At 47.9% G+C, this 25,577-nt stretch overlaps 1 protein-coding gene across 1 annotated transcript in view; it reads left to right on the top strand.

Moving 5' to 3' along the window:
* Positions 1-25,577, top strand: part of NOS1 (nitric oxide synthase 1) — a 191,160-nt gene that overhangs the window by 146,085 nt on the left and 19,498 nt on the right. Inside the window, exons 10-21 of the mRNA XM_018061221.1 lie at positions 1,349-1,523; positions 4,496-4,597; positions 7,228-7,422; positions 8,007-8,092; positions 10,331-10,475; positions 11,634-11,738; positions 12,271-12,329; positions 13,684-13,785; positions 16,260-16,376; positions 21,030-21,204; positions 21,956-22,094; positions 22,612-22,690. Coding sequence (XP_017916710.1) covers positions 1,349-1,523; positions 4,496-4,597; positions 7,228-7,422; positions 8,007-8,092; positions 10,331-10,475; positions 11,634-11,738; positions 12,271-12,329; positions 13,684-13,785; positions 16,260-16,376; positions 21,030-21,204; positions 21,956-22,094; positions 22,612-22,690 — 1,479 coding nt within the window. The remainder of the gene's footprint in view (positions 1-1,348; positions 1,524-4,495; positions 4,598-7,227; positions 7,423-8,006; positions 8,093-10,330; positions 10,476-11,633; positions 11,739-12,270; positions 12,330-13,683; positions 13,786-16,259; positions 16,377-21,029; positions 21,205-21,955; positions 22,095-22,611; positions 22,691-25,577) is intronic.

Here is a 25,577-nt window from a genome sequence, read left to right as displayed (position 1 = left end):
AAAATTGATGGAGGAAGCACCAAAAAAATCAACCATCAAATTAATAGTATTTTAATGTAATTAAAAAAAATCAAGATTAGCTTTTTAAATCCATGATGCATAATATATCAAAATTCTCAAACAAGGACCAGTTCAGGGCTGAGATTAGGGTAAGCAAGTGAGGTAAAGTATACAAGTGCAGAGTGGGATCCTGTCTTTATGTAAAGCTTTGATGTTTTGCTCATCATGGAGGTTTTGTGTTAATTTTTTCTTTAGAGACACTGAATTAATTTAGAATATTTGATCTTGATTACTGGGTTTGCTGGTGCTCCTCAATTTTGCGCCCACAGCCAGTGCCTTACTTGCCCCACCCTGGTCCAGGTCCTGGAGATGGAGCAAGTGTCCTAAGGCTCCCAACACTGCCAGGTATCTAGGAGCTCAACCAGCTTCAATGGTGAAACTTGGCCTTCATTCATTCATTCACTTAACATTCAAAACTGTTTATTATTCCCACTCTGGGTCATGCATTGTGCAGGCCTTTGTCACTGACTTGGTCCCCACCTCCATGGTGCTTTCACTTTCAAAGAGATCAGTTACCCAAATAAACCACTTAATTCCAACCGAGTGTTACAAAATAATGTTATGGTACCTAGAGGCGTGAAGCTGCCTGACCCAACCCAGATCGGGCATCAGAGAAGGCTTCCAGAGTAAGCAGCATTTTAGCTGAGAATGAAAGTGTAAGAGCCGGACAGGCACAGAGGGAAAAGAGCAGGAAGGAACTGCCATGCAAAGGCCCTGAGGTCAGAAAGAACTCGCGGCTCTGTATTTAAAATGGATAACCAACAAGGACCTAGTGAGTAGCATAGGGAACTCTGCTCAATGTTATGTGGCAGCCTGGATGGGAGGGGAGTCTGGGGGAGAATGGATACCTGTAAATGTATGGCTGAGTCTCTTCACTGTTCACCTGAAATTATCACAACATTGTTAATTGGCTATACCCTAATACAAAACAAAAAGTTAATTTGAAAAAAAGAAAAAGGAACTCAGAGATGCTCACTTTCTCCTGAATTCACCTTCCAGGTGAGTTTAGGGGATAAATAGCAGCCCTGGGCAGTGGTTCCCAGGCCTGGATATCCATGCAAATCACCTGGGAAATACGTGAAAGTGAATATTCTCAGGCCTCTGATGTGGATGGCGTTGTGATTCCACAGGTCAGACGTGAGCCCAGGAATCAGGTTCCAAAGTAGTAAGCCCCAGTCAGTCGCGGGCATTTCTGCATCCCCAAGCTAAGGAGACCCCGCCCACGTGTCTTCCCCTGAGGCTCCCGCCCCACATCCCACAGCGAGCTGGGCTATGTTGCTCTCCACAGGTTCGAGTGGTTCAAGGACCTGGGACTGAAGTGGTACGGCCTCCCCGCTGTGTCCAACATGCTCCTAGAGATCGGCGGCCTGGAGTTCAGCGCCTGTCCCTTCAGCGGCTGGTACATGGGCACAGAGATTGGCGTCCGTGACTACTGCGACAGCTCCCGATACAACATCCTGGAGGTGAGGCTCTCCCGGGCCGTCCTGACGGGGAATGCATGGGGTGGAGGACGTGGGCTCAGTGGCCCTTCCCCACAGCTGAGCTCTGGGGCTCAGAGACCGGAAGAGGTTAACACAGAACCTGCAGCTATAATGAAGCCCCTGGCCTTTCTGAAGGCTTCTGTGGCATTAAGAGTACATGCGCTATATGCTGAGTGCCACCCCAAGCGCTTTGGAGATTATTGTATGCTCATTTGATCTTCATTACGTCCTCTGGGTGTGAAAATGCCCCCTTCACAGGTGAGGAAGCTGAGGCCTTTTGGCAGATTAACATGACAAGTTCAGAGTCACACAGCTAGGGAGTGGCAGAGCTGGGGTGTGAACCCAGGCTGGTATTATGACCCAAGTTCATTACCATTCTACTGCCCTGCCTGTCAAGGTCAAACCTGGTTAGAAGCTTTGGGAAGGGGCATGAACTTGAGGCATTTTTGGTCTCTTTTCTGAAACAACAAGGAGGGAGGGTTGGCAGTGATTTTTCCCACCATGTGCATTTCTCAGTGGAGGGTCTGACTCCCCACCCCCCATTCCCCTGCTACCCCCACCCCAGGCTGAGTCATCTTCACCCACTGAACATTGTTGGGGCGGACTGCTCCCTGGATCTCCGCTTTGCTGAATGTGTCAGCAACGCTGTGGTTTTGTCAGCAAATGCTGTTTCTAACAACAGTCTGCTGTGGTTGGCCTTATTTCAGAAGAAAACCCTGAGAAACAGAGAAGTTAAGCACTGAGCCTCTGTCACACAGTAAACAAAGCAGAGAGCAAAGTTCGCATCCAGAGTCAAGCGTTAGGGTTATAGTGTTAAAAACCGTGGACGCTCACCTGCGTGGACCTTGAGAGCATTATGCTGATGAGATAAATCAGACATAAAAAGACAGACTGGGTGATCTCACTTCTATACGGAATCTAAAAAAAGCCACACTCCATAAAACAGAGAGGAGAGTGGTGGTTACCAGGGGCTGTAAGGAGGGCGCAGGGAGGGTGGTTGGTGGGGGGAGGCAGCAGGAAAACTGGGAAAGATGTTTGTTGATGTGTACAGACTGACAACTTGGAGATAAGTCCTGGAGATCTAATGTACAAGTAGTTATTATAGTCAATAATGATACTGTGTTATGAATTTCACAGTTGCAGAGAAACTATATCTTAATCTCACCACAAAAAAAAGAAATGGTAATTATGTGACTGGATAGAGCTGTTAAGCCACCCTACAGTAGTAATTATACTGCAACATATAAATGTTATCAAACCAATACCTCTGACACTTGATCTATACAAACTCCTGACAGGAAAGGAAAAAACAGTTCTAGGCAATTTCCAGAGATGTGGCCCAAGTCATGTTTGGGGATCTTTTTAAGTCATATATGTTTGACTTAATACATATGACTTAAAAGAAGTCATTAGATGACACTGCAACTAATTTCTATTGTTTTAACCAAAATAATGTGGTAGAAATAACAATAGCATGACTGATTGTACACACTCTCTTTTATAAAATAACTCAAGTTTTATATGTATTTATGTAAAGAGTATTTATGTAAGAGTATTTCTTACTCTTTGCATTTGTGTCACCGCTAAAAGACCCCAAACAGAACCTAATGCCCCATTCTCCAAAGAGTAAATTAATGCCTGCTTTCATGACTCAGGTTCACATTTGGATTGCAAAGAGTAGTCACTGGGTAACTTAAATGAGACTCACTCCCGCCCCAGCCTTCCGACTCTAACTGCCATTATGCACAAATGTTGACAGCTGGGCCTGCGAAGCAATTTACTCAAACTTGAGAAATTGTCACATTCTAGCCCCATAATGAGACCTAGGTTCCCACAAATGATTAGAATTGACAGAGGAAGTGAGAAGCCAGGCTCTAATTAATGGATTTGCTGTTGGGTCTTCCCTGCTTCTGACATCAGCTCCTACTGGAGCTGGAGCCGTAACTTAAATGTCAGGGGTTGTTTTTGCCAAGCAGTTTTGCCAAAGGAGTCGGCTGACTGGGGAGCCGCTCCCAGGTCTTGGGTGTTACTCAGCTGCCTGGCTCCAGCTCTGAGGCCAACTGGCTCTGCAGGCTGCGAGCAAGTCTGTGCAGCAGCCTGAACCTCAGTTTCCTCATCTGTCAAATGGAGTCGACAGGTGTCTCCATAAACTCAAAATACTCATGATCTAGATTCCAAGTAGTGGCCGCTCCAGAGATGAAACGGAATCGGTGGAGAGCTTTCCCCAGTAGAAAGTAGTGATGATAAGAAAGAAAAAGAAGAATTAAAAAAAAAAATATATAGAAAGCAACTGCTATCACTCCCAGACCCGAATAGCTCCTTAAAGCCCTTCAAAGACTCTCCTTATCATATTTGAAATAAAGTCCTGACCGCTTTGCACACCCTGCATAATCCAGTCCTGCATCTCTCTTTTTCATCAGAGTCCTGCGTCCCCCTGACTCCCTACGGTTCAAATACATTGACCTTCTTTTTGTATCTCAACACCAGCCTGATCCCACCCCAGGGTCTTTGCACATACTGTTCTTTCTGCCTAGAACATTTCCTCCCAAGATTTTCAAATGTCTTGCTTCTTCTCATCATTTGGATCTCATGTGTGTGCCACTTTTGCAGTGGTCCTTCAGTAACTATCCTGGTTTAATTCATCCTGCCCCTATATCCCTCTTTCTCCTAGTTCCTTGCCTTATTTTCTTCCTAGGAATTAATACTCATCTCTGTATTATTTTCTGTCTCTCCCCCCTCTAGAAGGTAAGCTCAGTAACCAAAGGGCCAGTCAAGTCCGTCTAGCTTCCTGCCACCAGTATGTCCTCAATTAAAAAAAAAAATTGAGTGAATTAGTCTGCATATGAGTTCAGTAATTAATAAAGACTTTAATTGGTGATGCTAGTCCAGTCCCTCTTTAGTCTGAAACCCAGAGGTAGCCCAGCCTGTGAGTCTGTGTTTCCTTCCCCTTTCAGGATGTGGCCAAGAAGATGAACTTGGACATGAGGAAGACATCCTCTCTGTGGAAGGACCAGGCGCTGGTGGAGATCAATATTGCGGTTCTGTACAGCTTCCAGGTAGCACCAGGACACGCCTCCCAGCTGCCAAGCCGCAAAGGGCGAACTAAAACTTTTCAGTCTTAGGGCAAAAAATCAAGGGTCCAGCTCCCAGGAACCTTGTTTGCAGGGCTCTTCTCATAAGCAAGGTGTCCTTCCCATCATGTATGCCTGACTCTCCATCAGAGAACTTGGAAGGAGGGGGCCCATTTGAGGGAGAGACAAAAAGATAGAGGGCTAATGACTTGTTGCTTGATTTTTTTAGAATTGAAATGGTAAACATCCTCTGTGTCTTGACCTGTTAGACACTCAGACTTTCACATAGCAGAGACAAATATTCATCGTCATGATCAGAGGCATATAGGCCCCCCAGTGCATGTGGCTCCATGATAAATGCTAAAATATATATAGTTGAGTTGTTGTTTATTTGCTAAGTCATGTCTGACTCTTTGAAACCTCATGGACTGTAGCCCACCAGGCTCCTTTGCCCATGGGATTCTCCAGGCAAGAATACTGGAGTTGGTTGTCATTTTCTTCTCCAGGGGATCTTCCTGACGCAGGGATCAAACCTGCGTCTCCTGCATTGGCAGGTGGATTCTTTGCCACTGAGCCACCAGGGAAGCCCATTACATATATATATATAGTATGATGGTTTTAAAAATTATCAGCTAGGCAATCCCCTGGTGGTCTAGCGGTTAGGACTCCCAGCTTCCACTGCAGGGGGCCCAGGTTCGATCCCTGGTCAGGGAACTAAGATCCTGCATGCCAAGCAGCACAGCCAATAAAAGATTATCTGCTAAACCATGACGCTTTAGAGAGCAAAGTGGAGGCGCCACTAACAATTGTGACAGCACATGGGCGTAAGCTGGGATTCTCCTGGGCGAAGCAGGAGACCCAGAGAATAGAGGTCACTTTCTGTAGTAGAGACCAGCTCTGTCTTCTAGGAGTGCGTACGTGGGAGGCACCCACAGGCAGTAGAAGGGGCATATCAAGTCATGCAAAGACCTGAAGATGAACCACAGGTCCCCATGTCAGCAACAGGGAGACTGGGCAAACTGCGAGATGCATATCCCAGGGGAGAGACCGGGTGAGATGGGGGAGAAGGGGCAAGAAGCCCCCTCACTCTTGACCATGGAGGAGTGAAGTTTGAGGAGTTGTTGAAAAGGAAGGCGGATGCTCTGGGGGTCTGGTGGACTGGTGTGAAGGTTGGTGAGCCAGAGACAGCAGAGATGTGAGAGGACACATATACTGTGTGTAAACCGGGTAGCTAGTGGGACCCTGCCGTCAAGCACAGGAAGCTCAGCTCCGTGCTTTTGATGACCTAGAGGAGAAGGCAATGGCACCCCTCTCCAGTCCGCTTGCCTGGAAAATCCCATGGGCGGAGGAGCCTGGTGGGCTGCAGTCCATGGGGTCGTGGGAGTCGGACACGACTGAGCGACTTCATTTTCACTTTTCACTTTCATGCATTGGAGGAGGAAATGGCAACCCACTCCAGTGTTCTTGCCTGGAGAATCCCAGGGACGGGGGAGCCTGGTGGGCTGCCATCTACGGGGTCGCACAGAGACGGACACAACTAAAGCGACTTAGCAGCAGCAGCAGAGGGGGAGAATGGGGAGGCAGGGAGGCTTAGGAGGGAGGGGCTATATGTATACATATAGCTGATTCACTTTGTTGTACAGCAGAAACTAACACAACATTGTAAGTAATTATACTCCAATTTTAAAAAAAGGATTTTGTGTCACCTTCATAAATGGAGAACCAGTATCATTTGCCATAAACAGAAGAGAATGGTAAATTTAAATAAGTATATAAACAAATACACACAAGGAAAACAGCACAAAATTGTCAGATTCTAGTTGCCTGAGTTTCCTCTCTCGTTTTAAAAAAAAAAAAAAACGGAGGGAGGAAGGAGAGAGGAATATTGGCAAGAGAAATGTTAAAAATGAATTAGCATCAAATAGAGTCTTTCTCGGAGAAGACAATGGCACCCTACTCCAGTATTCTTGCTTGGAAAATCCCATGGATGGAGAAGCCTGGTAGGCTGCAGTCCATGGGATCGTGAAGTCGGACACGACTGAGCAACTTCACTTTCACTTTTCACTCTCATGCATTGGAGAAGGAAATGGCAACCCACTCCGGTGTTCTTGCCTTGAGAATCCCAGGGACGGAGGAGCCTGGTGGGCTGCCGTCTCTGGGGTCGCACAGAGTCGGACACGACTGAAGCGACTTAGCAGCAGCAGCAGCAGCAGCAGCAGCAGAGTCTTTCTGGGCTTCCCTGGTGGCTCGGACAGTAAAGAATCCACCTGCAATGAGAGAGACCTGGGGTCGATCCCTGGGTTGGGAAGATCCCCTGGAGGAGGGCATGGCAACCCACTCTAGCCTTCCTGCCTGGAGAATCCCCATGGACAGAGGAGCCTGATCAGCTGCCGTCCGTGGGGTCACAAAGAGTCAGACACGACTGAGTGACTAAGCACAGCCAAGTCTTTCTCCTGGATATGGTCAGGATCAAAAAAAAGAACCCGCAGAGAATCACTTTACACCGCCTAGAATCATCCCCAGGCCCTTAGGAAACATGCTCTGGGGGTGAGGGAGCCCTGAAACAGCCTGGCTTGTCTCTCCTCCTGACTCCCCAGTGTCCTCTCCTCCCACAGAGTGACAAGGTGACCATCGTCGACCACCACTCCGCCACCGAGTCCTTCATTAAGCACATGGAGAACGAGTATCGCTGCCGGGGGGGCTGCCCCGCTGACTGGGTGTGGATCGTGCCCCCCATGTCCGGCAGTATCACCCCCGTCTTCCACCAGGAGATGCTCAACTACCGGCTCACACCCTCCTTCGAATACCAGGTCCTGCCCCTCCCCACCTCTTTGGTCCTGAATCTGCAGGAGCCAGTGTGCGTGTTACAACTAGAGCAGGGGTCCCCAAACTCCAGGATTTAATGCCTGGTGAGCTGAGGTGGAGCTGATGTAATGATAGTAGAAATAAAGTGCGCAGTGAATGGAATGTGCTTGAATCATCCCCAAACCATCCCCCACCCGGGTCTGTGGGAGAATTGCCTTCTACAAAACTGGTGCCCAAAAGGCTGGGGTCTGCTGGCTTAGAGCACACCTCGGTTCAAACTTGCGTTTCAGACTCTCAGTGCAGCCATCAGATTGGACAATACAGCTCGAGCTGAAAGACGAATGAAACTGAAACAAATAGTCGGGTCTTGAGTCAGAGAGGGTCTGAGTGGGAAGGTCTAGCAGGACAGTGCAGGGTGGCTGGGCCAGCCACTCTGCCAGGTACCCTGGGGTCACCACCAGCAGACTCACTCCCTTCGAGGGCTGAGGGTTGGGCGTGGCCGGGCAGCCATAAGCCTCCAGGGATCCTGGGCATCTCCCAAGGGGAACCAGTCTCCCTCACTAGAGTGACCATGCTCCTCTCTCCCCAGCCTGACCCTTGGAACACCCATGTCTGGAAAGGCACCAACGGGACCCCCACAAAGCGGCGAGCCATCGGCTTCAAGAAGCTGGCAGAGTAAGTCTTCTAAAGCTGCAGGGGGGTGGATGTATGTGTCCCCAAATTCAGAAAGCCCCAGAAAAGAAGGCTGGGAGGATGCTGTGCCTCTGTCTCTTGTGTGACGTGACTTGTCCATTCTCTCCAACATTCCTGTCCCTCCTGTGCCCCAGATCTGGGATGTAAACACTGCCATGACCCTTCCCCTTCCCAACCTCTCTTCCCACCCCCAGGTTCCCAAATGCTTGTCCTGGAGGCAGTGTTGTGTTGATAAACCAGCTCTCCTAATGATGATGGTGGCCCCAGTAATAATAACATTAATAGACTTGTAACATTTGTATTCCCACTATGGCCAGTTTTAAGCTCCCAACAGGAAGTCACTGAAGCCAGAGTCAGGAGGAGCTGGGATGAGCTGGCTCCAGCACGCCACTGCCTAGAGTGGACACTCGTCAGGGCTGAATCTCATCTCGCTCATTCAGTCCACTCATCTGGCCAACAAAAATGGATACTCAGTGCCAGGCACTGTGCTGGGCCCCAGAGATGCCATGACAAGCCTAATAACGTGATCCCGCCCGCATGAAGCTCACAGCTACCCTCGAGGAAGGGGTCATGGAAGCCTAACATAGACGCCACCGAGTCTGAGAGTTCAAAGGGGGCTTGCTTCAGAAGATGCCAATTGAGTTAATGAATGAAATTAATAAGATTTCACTGAGAACAGGAGGGAGGGGAGAGGATTAGGGACCAAGGCTACTGAAGAGTCATTGATCTGAAGAACCTGTGGTCAGCCAGGGACAAGTGGGTAGGGCTGACTTAGACGGTTAAATGGGATGCCTGCCTTCTGTCTAAAGAGAGAGAACTCCCTGATCCACTCCCCACAGACCCCTGATTTGAAGCTCACTTTTTGGCAGAGGAGCTATTGTGCACCAAGCTACTCACTCACTTTCCTCAGCCCCTCGTTTTTAGAACTCTCTGCTCTCTACAGGTGACTGGTAGATCTTGCAGGGACTCAAAGCTAGGTCCTGGCTCCACCCGTATGGTCCACGGGATCTCCCCTTCCCGCCCTCCCCCATCTCCTTCTACCTAACAGTTATCTTCCAGCCAAGCTGGACCACATTAGCAGCCATCCCTTCCCTAACGAGAGCATCACCAGTTCTCAGGCATAGCAGCCTTTGGCTTCAGTTCAGTTCAACCTGTCTCTGAGGGAAGAAGGGAGGGAAAAATCTAAAGCATTTATTGCACTATTAAGTTTGAAGTAGAAACAATGGGAGTTAATTACAGATGCTTTTTTCTGCTCCAGTCATTCAAAGGGAACCCTCCAGGTGCCTTTATTCTTTTCTGTTTCTCCCTCTTAACTCTCAGGCAGCGTGGGTGGTTTCCTTGAGTCTAAAAAATGATGAATTTACCACCAATAATCCCCAGGTGGGGGTAAATTAGCAATTTATCTACTCAAAGAGATTCCTACTTTGAACAGGGATGCTTCTTGGAAGGTGAACCCAGGCATTCCTGAGCCTCTGGCCCACCTGCCACGCCCACACCCTCATAGATGGGAAGGAAGAAAACACTGCTTCTGGACTCTCCATTTAACCAGAAAGAGCCCCGACTTGACATTTAAGCTCCCCGGGGCTTTGGTGGCAGCAGCAGGTTTAAAATCCATTCCTACTCCTGATAGATATTTAGTGCCTATTAAGAATTACCCTCTGCAAAACCCTGGATGTGCATGGCTGACTACACCAGACCTGGTCCTTCTTTTGTGGAGTTATAAACCTCTGAAATCCCCTCAAGTTCAATGCCTGTTCATTTATTAGTGATTCATTTTCTCTCTGTGTCTCTCTCACACACACACAAGAACGGAAGCCCCATGACAGCCATTTCTCTGTTTTTCCATTCCTATAACAACACCTGGCACATAGCGGCTAGGCCTCAGCAAAACACATGATGAATGGCCAAATGAGTGAATGAATGGGGGCAATGCTTGGCAAACCAAGGTTCTCACGGCTGGGATCGATCCATCAAGTAACAAACTAGCAAAGCTCACCAACCGTGTTAGCTCATGACTAGTTGCTCTGGAGGGACTTAAGAAGGGGATCAATATGGTGCCTCAACTCACACTTTGAGTATCCCTGATGCCATCAGAGATGAGGAGAGTATGTTCCCTCCTGTTGTATCTCGTGGATCGTGGTTCTTGCCCCCAAGTCCCAGCCTGACACCCTCCCTCCCTTCTACATTTCCCGTCTTTCTCTCCACCTTCTTCCCCCACAGAGCCGTCAAGTTCTCAGCCAAACTGATGGGGCAGGCTATGGCCAAGAGGGTCAAGGCTACCATCCTTTATGCCACAGAGACGGGCAAGTCTCAGGCTTATGCCAAAACCTTGTGTGAGATCTTCAAACATGCCTTTGATGCCAAGGTGGGTAGCAGGCGGTTCCCATGTTCTCTGGGCCCTCCTGGTGAAGCTGGGGAGGGGACAAAGGAAGTCAGCAGAGAAGAACCCTTTGAGAGTGGGTAGCAGCCCATCTGAAGATGCCCGTCAGCCCACCTGCATATATTTCAAGGGACAGTGATGCTTCTCTCCCCGTGAACTCTCCAGGAGTTCAGGAATCATAACCCCCAGTTCTAGACCAAAATGTTAGAAAGTTTCTGAAAAAACAAATCTGGAAGTCAGTCTGGGAAGCCCCGTATTTCATACAATTCAGTGGGTTTCTTTGCTGCAGGAATTCTCAAGCCTTTACTCTGCACATGTGTGTTACTGTCTCCAAAAGAGGAAAGGAGAGAAAATAAATGTATCCCAAAGATGTTTGCTTATGGCTCACTTATTTTTAAAGCACATCTAAGGCGACAGTGTTTTCCTAGGATCTACTTTGAGAAATGGTACCCAAGGAATTCTAAGAGATAGGGCAAAGCCGTCTTTACGGTGGGCTTCCCAGGTAGTGCTCATGGAAAAAAAAAAAAAAAAAGCCTACCAGTGCAGGACTTAAGAGACATAGGTTTGATCCTCGGGTCGGAAGATCCCCTGGAGGAGGGCATGGTAACCTACTCCACTATTCTTGCCTGGAGCATCCCTGGGTTAGAGGAGCCTGGTGGGCTACAGTCCATAGGGTTGTAAACAGTTATAAGGGGAAGCGACTTAGCACACAGATGTGTTTGGCCCAGGTCCTCCTCATTGCTGAATGGAGGATTGGAAAGGGACCTGAGCACACAGTTGGTCAGATCCAGCTGGGCCACTCCCAGCCTACATGTGGTCAAGAAGACTCCAGCATCCATTGGTTGTAAGAAGCCCAGGAGTCCCAATCAAGATCTGTCTCTACTGGCAGCCAATGCGTTGCCCCAGACTCTCTGCGGTCCTTCAGGGCAAAGGCAGCCCATACTACCAACAAGCTCTTGGTTCTACCCACTGGAGCCCGTTGAAACAGAGGCACCCAGAACCTTTGGATCTCTGTCCTAAGGAGATGGCTCAAGATAACTCCTCCTCCTCCTCTCTTCTCTTCCCCCATCACTTTTTCTCTCCGACCCCTTCTCTCTCCTCATCACCTTCTCCCTTCTTCTCCCCTCTCGTTCTCCCACCTAGGTGATGTCCATGGAAGAATATGACATTGTACACCTGGAACATGAAACTCTGGTCCTGGTGGTTACCAGCACCTTTGGCAATGGAGACCCCCCTGAGAATGGGGAGGTGAGATGAGCTCCTATTCTGGCACCTGTTTCCACCTGGCACCTGTGACACCTGCCCTGCTCTTCAGTAGCAGATCCTCCCAGAATCTCAAAGCCAGTGACCTCGATTTGGGTCCAGGTTGGGCCAAGACTGGACAACTCCAAGTCCTCGGTCTGCTGGCGTCTGCTGACCAGCCGAGCCTTCCTGAAAATGTTGTCACCTGAACTCACTACTTCTTTGGAATGGATGCTCCAGTCAAGAGCTTGGTGTCCGCTGCTCCAGACTGAGAGAAGCAGGGGCAGTATTTTGTAGAAAACCACCACAAGGGGAATTTGCATGCTGAGGTGGGGGCGGGGGGCATCCACACTTACAGCCCTTTATAAACAGTCCTCTTCCACTCACACCACTGCTGCCTGGCCCAAGTTCCTGACACCCTGGCCCCCAGGCCTCAGCCTCCTCCTTTGCCAGTCGGGACCCCCAGACCCTCTGCCCAAACCCATTCCCAATTTAATCATATCTGCCTCACATCCTGCTTGTGTCTTTCGACCTCCAGAAATTCGGCTGTGCTTTGATGGAAATGAGGAACCCTAACTCTGTGCACGAGGAAAGGAAGTAAGTAAACGACCTGCCAGTGTCCCCTGACACTCGGGGGGGGAAACCAAAAGTTGTCTCTTGGCATCTGGGATTCAGCTCTGAGCTCTGGATACTTTTGTGACCTGAAGTCCATCTGTGACTTACTTTAGCCAGTGGGTGTCTGTGGCATTCTGGTCTTTAATCACCTTACAGCCCTGTGCCTCAGTTTCTTTTTCCGTCAAGTTGGGTTTATTCTACCTGCATGAACTTTCTAATTTGTAAGAATCAAGGTAAAAAACAGATATCAGCATCCTGTGAGAAGCTGTGCACGTGTGCTTGGGCATGTCCGACTCTGCAGCCCAAAGGACGGTAGCCTGCCAGGTTCCTCCAAGGGATTTCCCAGGCAAGAATACTGGAGTGGATTGCCATTTCCTTCTCCAGGGGATTTTCCTGACCCAGGGATGGAACCCACATCTCCTGCGTTGCAGGTAGATGCTTTAGTGCTTGAGCCATCAGGGACGCCCTGTGAGAAGTTGAGTGCCGTGTAAATATAGTTCTTGTTACTCCACCCTTTGGAAGCTTACATTCAGAATCAGTGAGCTTCTTTTCCTAGAACTTTTCCATCTGATGTTCATGGCGGAGTTGCATCCACTAACGCGGAGGCTGACTTCAAACAAGATACCTCCTAAGGCAAAAAAAATGCCTGGTAAAACTGCACCTAACCTGGGGTTGGGTTCTACAGATATTTCATAAGGTGACAAACACTCGTAACCAAAATTACCCTTGAAAAGCCCTTAAATCCCCTCAAAGCAGAGAACATATAACCTGTGAGTAATAAGCTGCCTTTCTCTGAGAGCGTCACAAGTGGTGCTGCCTCCACCATGGAGTAGGTCTTAAGCTGAGGACTGGATGTCATCGCTGGCTGGCATTTTATTTGTTGTTTATTTTTATTTTTTTTTAATGTGGACTGTTTTTAAAGTCTTTATAGAATTTGCTACAGTACTGCTTCTGTTTCATGTTTTGGTGTTTTGGCCAAAAGGCATGTGAGATCTTGGCTCCCTGACCGAGAATCGAGCCTGCACCCCTGCGTGTGGAGGTGTAGTCTTAACCGCTGGACTGCCAGGGAATTCCCTGACTGGCGTTCAGAGGCTGTGTTCTGCAGAACATCCCTCTTGGTTCTCTTTCAGCCAAGCACACGTTGCCAAAGTTGCCTGCATCCCATACCCAGGGGATAGCTGAGTCCCTGGTGGTCAGCCCTCCTGATTTTAAGACCAGCATCTTATTCCTCACCCTCTCTGCCTCTTTCCTCCCCACCCGATCCTGGTGGCCTTCAGCAGGTCCCCCTCACCCCTCCTCCAGGGAGAGATAGGGCACCATCCATTCTCCCCTCTAGGTACCCGGAACCCTTGCGTTTCTTTCCCCGTAAAGGGCCTCCCCTCTCCCGTGGTGACACAGAAGTCCACGGTCTGGCTGCAGTTCGTGACAGCCAGCGCAGGTAGAGCATCTGTATGTGCACATGCGTGCATGTGTGTGGGTGTGCTCACATGCACGTGTAGGATGCACCTGTGTGACCGTGTTTGCCCGACGTTCATGTGCGTGCGTGAATGGTGTAAGCACTCGCACGCATGGCGATGCGTATGAACGTGCGCATGCCCAGTGCTGCAGCATCGAAGGCCACGCCCCGGTCTCAAGGAGACCAGAGTTCTAACGCCGGCCATGCCACTAACACGCTGAGTAACCTTGAGCTTGCTACTTGACCTCTCTGGGCTTCTCCGTTTTTCTCACCTTCCAAATAGGGAGAAACTATCTCTGCTCCGACATCTCTGGGAGCTGGTGCAAGGATCGAAGGATGATAACAAAGAGAAACACATTTGGAAAAGCCTCAAACCTCATACAAATACATGTGCTGATATTTTTACCCCACTACCATCAACCCTACCTCCCACACTAACAACACAGCCACCCCCTGATATGTTACAGGACTTATTTGGAGATGTGACTCAATGTGAGACTATTTTAGGGCAGAAAATACACTTACATATATTTAGAACTTTCCTGATGCTGGAGCAAAAACTTTGAAGAACATCCAGCTTAGAAACCCTGCTGCCAGAATGCGCAATTTCTTTTTTTGTCTTTTGCACTCAGATTTGTGTGTTGAGTTTTTGTGTTTTGGGTTTTGATTTGAGGGTTTTATGGAAGTCTTTTGTTGTTGTTGTTTGGGGGTTTGTTTTGTTTTGTTGGTCTTGGAGGTTTATTGGTTTGGTTTGGTTTTTGCCTTATCTGAGAACAGAACTTACCACTTTTAGAAGAAAACTGGGAAACCATTTTTGTTTTTTTTTTAATTTTGAGGCTCCTGAGCCTCCGATGCCAAGGTTTGAGTCCCAGTGGCATTTTTCTCCTTCTTTGAAACAACTTCATAAGAAATCCAATCTCTTTTCAGGCTGTGTCTGAACATTTTTCATGTTTATTTGAAATGAGAAATGTGAAAGACCCTTGAAATGTCTAAAGATGATAGCTTTATTGAAAGAAAATGTTTTAGTGGTTACCAATGGAGAGAGGGAAGGGGTAAAATAGGGGTAGAGGATTAAGAGGTACAAGCTATTATGTGTAAAATAAGCTGCAATGTTATATTCTATAACACAGGGAGTGTAGTCAATATTTTATAATAACTATAAATGGAGCTGTTATTTAGTCGCCAAGTGGTGCGACCTCTTTTTTGACCCTGTAGACTGTAGCCCACCAGGCTCCTGTGTCCATGGGCTTTCCTAAGCAAGAATACTGGAGTGGGTTGTCATTTCCTTCTCCAGAGAATCTTCCCGACCTAGAGATTGAACCATGTATGTTGGATTGGCAGGCGAATTCTTTACCACTGAGCCACCAGGGAAGCTCATAAATGGAGTATAACCTTTAAAAATTGTGAATCACTATATTGTACACCTGTAGCATATAATACTGTATATCCACTATACTTCAATTTTTTTGAATAGGAAAAAGAAAAGAGAATATTGAGTGAGACAGTCCTGCACTGCCCAATAAGCCTTTCTATGAGCACATGAATGTTCTATATCTGTGTCGTCCTGTACAGCAGCCACTGGCCGCATATGGCTGTCAAGCCCTTGACATGAGTTTAGTGCACGTGGGGAGCAGAATGTTTCATCGTATCCAATCTGAATGAATTGAAATAGTCACACACAACCCATGGCTGCTGTAGCAGACAGCAGGAGTGTAATTCTTCACTAGTCAGTGTGAGGTTTGGGGACCAATGGCATCTCCTGGGAGCTTCTCAGAAATGCAGCACCGTAGGCCCTACCCTGGACGTACTGAGTCAGGATCTGCATCTTAACAAGGTCCCAGAATGATTCTTGTCCTGGTTAACACGTGGGAAGTAAGGAGACATGGTCTAATGGGTTAAGGAATGGACCACTGATGTGGTCTAAACCTTTTCAGTTTTAATATTTTTTAATTGAAGTATAGTGGATTTACAATGTTGTATTAATTTCTGCCATACAGCAAAGTGATTCAGTTATATATAATCATTCTTTTCTGAATTTTCTTTCCCATTATGGCTTATCATAGGCTATTGAATATAGTTCCCTGTGCTGTGCTGTAGGACCTCGTTGTTTATCCTTTCTCTGTGTGAGAGCTTACCCGTGCCCACCCCACCCTCCCACTCCACCCCTCCACCACCCCCTCCCCCTCAGCACCCACCAGGCTGTTGTCTGTGTGTCCAGGATTCTGTTTCTGCTGAAACCTTTTCAATACGCGCAGCATCAGATGATGTCTAGGTGTCCGTGTGGTGGGCGAGGGTGAGTTGATATCTCCTAGTCAAGGCCATGGATGTGTTATGATCTCACTCAACACTCAAGGGAAGGTCCTAGAACCAGGACTGGTAATAGAGCCAGCCATGGGGGTGCTGACCCCAGGACAGGGGCTCTGAACCAGAGTTCACAGACTCTTTCGTCTTGGCAGGAGCTACAAGGTGCGTTTCAACAGCGTTTCCTCATACTCTGACTCCCGCAAATCATCGGGTGATGGGCCAGACCTCAGAGACAACTTTGAGAGCACCGGACCCCTGGCCAACGTGAGGTGAGAGAGGCGCCCGGGGCATCGAGGATGATGAAGGCTCCTGGGGAGCTGGACAGAGTAACAAAGTGGGCTGTCTGTTTGGGGAGGGGTCTCCCTTCTGTGTCCGTTCATCCCTTGAATAACCAGCTGCACTCTCGCTGTTTGGGGATGTCCCCCTGCTTCATTAAAGCACATTACCTGGACCCCCTCCCATGACCTCTTCCAAAATCACAGTCCTTCAGAGCCCCCATCACCCCTTTGCATGAATTTCATATCATTTGGGCTAAAGGATGCTAATCCCCCAGATGTAACTCAGCGAGTTCCCTTCATAAGTGCTACAGCACCTTATATATTAGAAGCTTCTGGGGACACCCCACCATTACCCAGTGGTTCCCAACCTGGGATGCTCATCAGAATCACTTGGAAATGTTTACAATATACAGATGCCTGAGCCCCACCTCCGGAGACTCTGATGTAGTTGGGTCTAAACTTGGACCCAGGGTTTGCTTGTTTGTTTTTTATTCAGTCTCCCTAATTGCCTCCAGTGTACAGTCAGATTCAAAAAGATACTGTCACGACTCCTTGTTTCCCAAAGCATAGTCACATCCCACGAGAACATTTTAGATAGTACGTGGACAGATATTTTCTACTTCAGTGGTTGTGGATTCAGTTTCATGGGTATTTGGAAAGGAAGAGAACTGAATGTCAAACCCTTGGTTTCATAGATACTGGTCAAGACAAGGCTACTCTGTAAGCAGTGTTCAGGCCCGGCCAGGAACCTCTTAGACAGTCACCAATGCAACCTCCTCCATACTGGCTCAGGGCGATGCTTAGAAGATGACAGAGGTCACAGGGTTCCTAGATCTTCAAGTACTGTTTCTATCAGTACACTTTTTTTCTTTTTTGGCCATGCCACGTAATGTGATTGGTTGGATCACTGCCTCAATGGGCATGAGTTTGCACAAGCTCTGGGAGATGGTGAAGGACAGGGAAACCTGGCATGTTGCAGTCATGGGGTCGCAAAGAGTCAGACTTTACTGAGTGACTGTACAACTAAGACCTAACCACTGGACCACCAGGGAATTCCCCATCAGCACACTTCTTAATAAACTTAATTTTTTTAAAGTAGCTTTAGATTCATAGCAAAATTGAAGGGAAGACACAGAGATTTTGCATGCACTACCTGTCCAACCCTCGGTGCACGCGCGCACGCACACACACACACATGCACACACACACACACACACACACACTGATGGGAAGACACAGAGATTTTACGTGTACTACCTGTCCAACCCTCGGTCCACGTGCGCACACACACACACACTCACACACACACACTCACACACACACACACACTGAAGAGAAGACACAGAGATTTAACGTGTACTACCTGCCCAACCCTCGGTGCACGTGCGCACACACCCACACACACCCACCCACACACACCCCTACACACACATACACACACCCCTACACACACACACCCCTACACACACACACACACACACACCTACACACACACACACACCCCTACATACACACACACACACACACACACCCCTCCATCCCCTACCATGGTGATACATTTATAAAGTCAATGAACCTATATTGACACATCATTGTCACCCAGGGCCCATAGTTTACATTAGGGTCCCCCCTTGGTTCACCCTCGAACTGATGGGTTTTGACATCAGTTCATGTTCTTTAGCTTAACATTGAAACATCCATGGTTTGACATTCAGACCCATTTTTTCCTTATTAAATCTATCATGCTTATGCAGCCCATTGGCTGAATCCAGCCCAGCCACTGTATATTTCTGTACAACCCAGGATGGTTTTTACAGATGACCATCTACCATTTATTTGATGATAGAAAATATTCCCTTCGAGCCCCAATTAAGCAGAATGCTATACCGTTCTCAAAAAAGAGTTCCAGTCTTCTCATTAGTAGCTATATATAGCTAGAAAAATGTACCCCATAACTATTGCTATTATATTTTTAATTTTATCCAAAAGCATGCAGAAATTTATTTTCTTCCTTGTTATACAGATATCTGCATAATAGTATCAATTTTGCTTCTTAGCCTGCAAGCCTGAAAATATTTACTGTCTGGCCCCAATTATAATAATTTTGCCAGGTTTTCTGGTTTGAAAGCTTGAAATAGGAATTTTACAATCACAAGGTTTAGCCTGTGATGAAATGTGAAATAGGAGATGACTGCAACACAGGCCTTCAGAGATTGGGAAGCATGTTAATGAGTTAATTCCCCGGGCCATCTCTTAGTGAACACCAGTGGGTTTGCATAGCTAGTACAAATAATTGTACAAATAATTTGTGCAAATAGAGTACAAATTAAAAGCAAATTAAATAGCAACTGTTAAGTAAACAACAGTGTGAGAGGTAGTCAAGTACAGCAGGTATCTCAAACATAATCAGTATTGGAGGGACTTCCCTGGTGGTCCAGTGGCTAAAACTCTGCACTCCCAATCCAGTGGGCCCGGGTTCAATCCCTGGTCAGGGAACTAGATCCCACATGTCACAACTAAAGATCCTACGGGCCACAACTAAGACCCAGTGCATCCAGATAAATAAATAAATATTAAAATAAGTAAATAAATAGTAGGGGTTTGGGGAACAACTCCCTAACCACAAGGCTTGACTAGCACTGAGTTTTCAAACCTGCATTAGGCTGAGGGTGATGGCTGGGGGCAGGAGTGCAGCTTCTTGGCCCCCATCCAAGCAGTCCCATGCTGGCCACCAGTTCTCACCGAACCTGCAGGGAGAAGGTGAGGAATCTTGGTAAAGGAGGATCGTGGGTGAAGGAGTGATGGGGAAACATGCTACCTAATCCTACATCCTTCCTTTGGGAAGACTGTGGAGCCCCCAGGAAAGAAGGGCAGGAGAATAAGATGAAGAAGCATCAATGTGGATTTCAGAGGAGGGGATATTAGTCTGTGTTAACTTTCACATGATCTCTGAGACACCTGGACCCCATCTCAAGCTCATTCTCCAATAACAAGTGGGTCCCTTCCCAACTTGCCCTACTGTTTTCCCCTCATCCCCCATTGCAGTCTTTCATGTGATGGCTGGCTCCATCATTCTTTAATAAGAAAGATCCAGGGACAGAGTCAGACTCTGTAAGGAGCAAGTTAAACAGCTCGACTCCTTGACTTGTCTGAAATGACAGTCGCCCACAGGATAGTCACATTCCAACCTGGAAAAAAAATGCAAGTTGTGGTGGTGGTCGTATCCCACTTGTTCACTTGTCCATCTAGGACCAGTGAGGTCAAGACCCACAGCCAGGACCAAGTTGTGGAAGTCTGATGATGAGTCTCTGCAGGACTGAGGGGTCATCTGGGACACAGCCCTCCACTTCCCAGACTTCAGAAAATTCTCATTAACTTGACCCCCATTGATTCAAACACCAACATTTTCTTGTGGCATCTATGCAAACAGACATTTTTTAAAATTAAACGTTTTTATTTTGTCCTGGGGTATGGCCAATTAACCAACAGTGTTGTGATAGTTTCAGGTGAACAGGGAAGGGACTGAGGCATACATATACATGGACCCATTCTCCCCCAAACTCCCCTCTCACCCAGGCTGCCACGTAACACTGAGCAGCATTCCATGTGCTCTAGGGCAGGCCCTTGTATCCATTTGAAATGTAGCAGAGTGTGTATGTCCCTTCCAAGCAAAGAGGCTTTGTGAAACAAATCAATTTCACAGACGCTGCAAAGGGTGGAGCCAGCGTATCTGTAAATCTTTCAGTCCCTTTTAGAAGAACCTGTTTACACACCAGCCCTGGATGTATTCATGACAAGTCCTTCTGATCTCCTCGTTAGCACAGGTCCCCAAGAATTGCTATGCTAGAGTTTCCATTCTCTTGAAACTAATGTAGTCGTATGCTGAGTAGAGTCAAGTCTCTCACTGATGTATTGAGTTGGCCAAAAAGTTCATTCAGGCTTTTCCGTGACGTCTTATAGAAAAACCCAAACGAACTTTTTGGCTAATCCAGTAGATTCATTTTCCCAATTAGTCTAGCTTAGAAAGGGACACTCGAGATAGCCACTGGTTCTGGGTCACCCATCCTCCTAAGGACCAACGGGGAGTTTTCTCCTGAGGACAGTGGTACCTCGCAGAGACCAGAAGGAGGGCAGAGCAGGGTTTAGGGGTTCTCAGGCTTAAAGAGGGCCTTCCCCAAATGGGTGTGGGGTGGTCTGCCCTCCTGAGGTGCCAATTGTCTTTATCTGCTTGGGCAGCCATCACAACGTGCCACAGGCTGGGGGCCTCAACAGCAGAAATTTGTTTCTGACACTTCTGGAAGCTGCAAGTCCAAGCTCAAGGTTTCTGGTGAGGCCTGTCCTGGCTTGCAGACATCCGCCTTCTTGCTGCGTCCTCACGTGGCCTATCCTCTGAGAGCCTGTCACTGGGGGTGGAGGAGAGAGCTCTCAGGTGCCTCTCCCTCTTCTTAGAAGGATTAGGGCCCCACCCTTATGACCTCGTTTGACCTCAGTTACCTCCTTGAAGGCCCCATCACCAAATACAGTCACACTGAGGGACAGGGCTTCACATGTGCACTTAGGGGGACGTAACAGTCCGTGACACTAGAACCCCTGCCACGTTCCCCCCAGCCCTCTATTCTAGAGCCTCTATTGTCTTCTGGGCAGGTTCTCTGTGTTCGGCCTTGGCTCGCGGGCATACCCTCACTTCTGCGCCTTTGGACACGCTGTGGACACCCTCCTGGAAGAGCTTGGAGGAGAGAGGATCCTGAAGATGAGGGAGGGAGATGAGCTTTGTGGGCAGGAAGAGGCTTTCAGGACCTGGGCTAAGAAGGTCTTCAAGGTAACCATCTGCCCCAGTCTTAGAGACCCATGAGCAATCATGTCCCCAGGGACCCCCAAGGACAGATCACCTGAACCATCAGATGTAGAAAAAACTTGAGACAATCTTTGGTACTTGCCTTATGTATCCAACCAGGAGACAGCTTTAAACAAGTCAGATGACTTTGGATGGTCCTAAGACACATTTTCTACCTGGAATCCAGCCTCCTGTATTAAGGGTAAAGAGTTGGTCTATAAAAAATTACAGAGCCTTGGAATTTTAGAGCTGGGAGGAACCCATCCTTCACTCACATTCCATAGACAAGTAAATAAAAAGCATACAGTTGGTTAACCAACTCGGGCTGGATCTCAGATCTCACCGATCTGTCTGCTTTGACAATCTTGTTCCTCTTGTGCGAGATCTCCAGTGACCTGTACAGTAGCCACTGGCCACACGTGGCCTTTAGATTTAAATGGAAACTGGTTAGCATTAAATACGATGCATGGATGAACAAAATGTAGCGTGGCCCTGCAATGGAATGTTCGGGCACAACAAGGAACCAAGTGCTGAAGCATGCTACGGCATGGACGAATCTTGAAAACGTGGAAGAAGCCAGACACAAAAGGACACTGGCTGTCTGAGTCCACCTACACGAAACATCCAGAACAGGCAAATTCAGAGAGACTGGGAGTGGGCTAGTGGTCCCCAGGGGCGGGGGAGGTGGGGAGAGGAAGATGGCAGTGCCTCCTAACGGGTGTGACGTATGCCACAGGCAGCCTGTGATGTGTTCTGCGTGGGTGATGACGTCAACATTGAGAAGGCGAACAACTCGCTCATCAGCAATGACCGCAGCTGGAAGAGAAACAAGTTCCGTCTCACCTACGTGGCGGAAGCTCCGGAACTCACGCAAGGTACCTCCTAGCACCCACCCGGGGAGACATCCAGGACCCGGAGGTGGGGACGGGAGGCGGCAGTTCTCACCTCCGAAAGGTCCCTAGAGAAGGCTTCGTGGCTTAGGTCTCCCTTGTAGTACATGGGTGTGTTCTCAGTCGCTTCAGTCTTGTCTGGCTCTGTGCAACCCCATGCACCGCAGCCCACTGGCTCCCCTGTCCATGGGATTCTTCTGGCAAGAATACCGGAGCGGGTTGCTGTGCCCACCTCTGCCCTGTAGTGCAGGCCACCCAAATAGACACACTGTTGCTGCTCTGGGCTCTCTCTCCAGCCCTGCCGCTTGTTACCCTAAACCTCCTCTTCTCTGCTAAGTTCAGCCAGGTTTGCTTTCTGTTTGGCTGTATCCGCAACCACCCACCCCAGTGCCTGCCTCCTTTATCTCTTCATTTCACTCCAGAGGGTCAGGAGAAGCTGGAGGCTCTGTATTGACAACTATTTTACTCCATCTCAGGAGCATCTTTGTTCTTCTCCCCCCAGGTCTATCCAATGTCCACAAAAAGCGGGTCTCAGCCGCTCGACTCCTCAGCCGCCAAAACCTTCAGAGTCCAAAATCCAGGTAGGAACACCCTGGTCCCTTCGGGTTCCCCACCTCTGCCCCGGATGCCACCCACGGCAAGGAATGAACCCTTGTTGACTCGGAGGACTGACCTCCTATTACCATTGGAAGGGTCCTCCAGACCCCCTTTGCTGCCTTGCAGCATCTTGGCTCACTGCTTTCCATTTGCCAAGCTCCAGCCTGCAGGGATGAAAAAAGTAAATGGTTGGGACATCCCTGGGGATAACAGTGGTTAAGACCTCAGGTTTCCACAGCAGGGGGTGCAAGTTTGATCCGTGGTCAAGGAGCTAAGATCCCACAAGCCACTCGGTACAGCCAAAAAGAAAAGAAAAAAAAAATGAATGGTGATGATCTCTGTGGAAAGGGGAAAGAGAAAGGTTTTGTGAGGAATTTGTTTTAATAGAGACCACACCTTCGTCAAAATGCTAATATTCACTCTAACGTGCACCTTAGTCAGAAATCACTTAGTCCAGACAGCTCCTCTTTGCGGATAATTCTTCTCTGGTGTCCTGAGAAATGCCTGCTCAGTCTCTACGTTAAGGCCTTTGGGATGACGGGAGGTTTATTAACCTACAAAACAGCCCCTTCTGTGTTCTGAGGTCCTAGTTGTTAGAAATTCTCTTCCTATTGTTTATGACCAAAGCATGTGTTCCTAGCACTTCCATTTCGATCCTATGTTATAGTCTCCAGTGACACCCAAACCAAGTCATTTCTTCCAAATGAGAGAGCTGCCAACAGCCAAGGACAGCAGCCACTCTCCCTGATCCTCGCTCCTTCCAGCTGTTTCTCCTAAGACCTGGTTTCCCAAACCTTTGGCTGTAGTAGAAGGACACAGTGTCCTACTGGAGGTGTCCTTCTCGGACCTGGTCACAGAGCAGTGGAGGTCCTGCGATCACCGCCAAGTGCGCCGAGGCTATTATTACCATCCTCAGTCCGGACAGGTGGTGCCAAAGCAGCCCAGGGTTGTCCTAACAGCCTTGCCGCTCTCCCATTAAGCTTATGCCCTTTCTGCTCTCAGACCTGAAGTCTTTTCAAAATGATCAAGCCAGATCTCTGCATCACTCCATGTATAAGTACATTTTTTAGCAGTTATGAAAGTCTTTGCCTGGATCCCCATCAAATGGAATCTTCTTCACTTAGCGGTTCTAGACCATGAAGATCTTCTGAGATCTTCGTTCTTTGCATGGCGTGGTACAAAGGGTGGCCTCTCGAGCCAGACAACCCTGGGTTCTTACCCCAGTGCTGCCATCCCCCAGCCATGAGACCTTGGACAAGTCCCTTAGCGCTTCAGAACACCCGTCTCCTTACCTAAAATGAGAACTAGTACTTATCTAGTGTTTTCTGTGTTCCGAGCACAGTTGTGAGTTCTCTCTGTGCAGGCTCTCCCAGAGTTCGGAACAGCCCAGGAAATAGGTGCTGTTATCACCCATGTTCTAAATAGGAAAAATGACGATTAGAAAATGCGAGTGGCCTTTGTAAGGTCACACAGACTCAGTTCTCTAACTCCAAAGTCAAAGACGCCGTATGGCTATACCTGTGGCATCAACAGCGTCACAAGACTGCTATATTAAAAACAACACACAGAAAGCAGCTAGGGTATGCTGTTTCTGCTGCTATTCCTTACCCATCCCAGTTTCATACATCTGCACATTTTAATATGTGTGCTTTCTATGTGGATATAAAACTTTTCTTCAATTAAGCTATAGTTGATTTACAGTGTTGCATTAATTTCTGTTGTACAGTAAAGTGCTTCAGTTATACATATATACACACGTTCTTTTTAAATATTCTTTCCTATTGTGGTTTATCATGGGATATTGAATATAATCCCCTGTGCCATACAGTAGGAACTTGTTTATCCATTCTACATATAAAAGCTGCTTCTGTGACCCCCAGCCTCCCACTCCATCCCCCCAAACCCCTCACCCCCTTGGCAACACAAGTCTCTTCTCTGTGCCCGGATGTAAAACTTAGGATAAAGTGGTCAATATGGTCAACAGGATGGAGCCCCAGGGCACGTGTGTTCTCCCCCAGACCCTCAAACGCTGAAGAAACAGATTGGGAAATTAATAAATTGAAGAATTAGTTACATGTAATATTCAGAGCATAATAATCTCTGATATATTGGGTTGGCCCAAAAGTGAACAAACTTTCTGGCCAACCCAATGGAAAGGGACTATATTTGAAATACACATCTTACTCCCCATTTCTGTCCCATGGAAAAGTACAGTCTCAGTGGCACTGGAGAAGAAGGGACTAAGAATCTACTGGACGTTTCTCTCAGTGACCACCCATGAAAGACCAGATCATAAAAATTACTCCTAAACCATAGTTCATAAAAAGCAAGATCATTTGCAAATGTTTTGATGCTAAGTTGGACCAAGTCCCAGAATAAATGCCCCCCCACCCCCACCAAACCATCCACCTCTGGAAAGGGCAGCTGACTCTGTGCTGAGCGACTTGCAAGAGGGCATTTCAGAAAGGTTAGTAACCAGAAGAGAGTATGAAAATCAGTTACAGATTAGCTTTTAAAGAATCAAATAGGGTCTCGGTGTTTAACCGTGTAAAACCAGACTCCACAGCACTACCTATTTTCAGGCCTTACTACCCTTTCCAGCTTTATGGGGGGGTGTGTGGGGGGTGTGTGTGGGTGTGGGTGTGTGGGTGTGGGTGTGGGTGTGTGTGGGTGTGTGTGTGTGTGTGTGTTTAAGGATTGAGTAAAACAGTATGACCCTTTCTCCCATCTTCCCCTGCCCACAGCCAAAGTCAGAATGTTTGAGCCAGGAGACCACATAAAGGTATTACAAAACACCCTCCCCACCCTGCTCCCACCCATAACAAGAGACCCTTAAGCAAGCAAAGTGCTTAAGAGGAAATAAACCACTTT

Source organism: Capra hircus, chromosome 17, assembly GCF_001704415.2.
Source record: "Capra hircus breed San Clemente chromosome 17, ASM170441v1, whole genome shotgun sequence".
NCBI lineage: Eukaryota > Metazoa > Chordata > Mammalia > Artiodactyla > Bovidae > Capra > Capra hircus.
The sequence above is the reverse complement of the archived record's forward strand: the minus strand, read 5'-3'. Positions and strand labels throughout refer to the sequence as shown.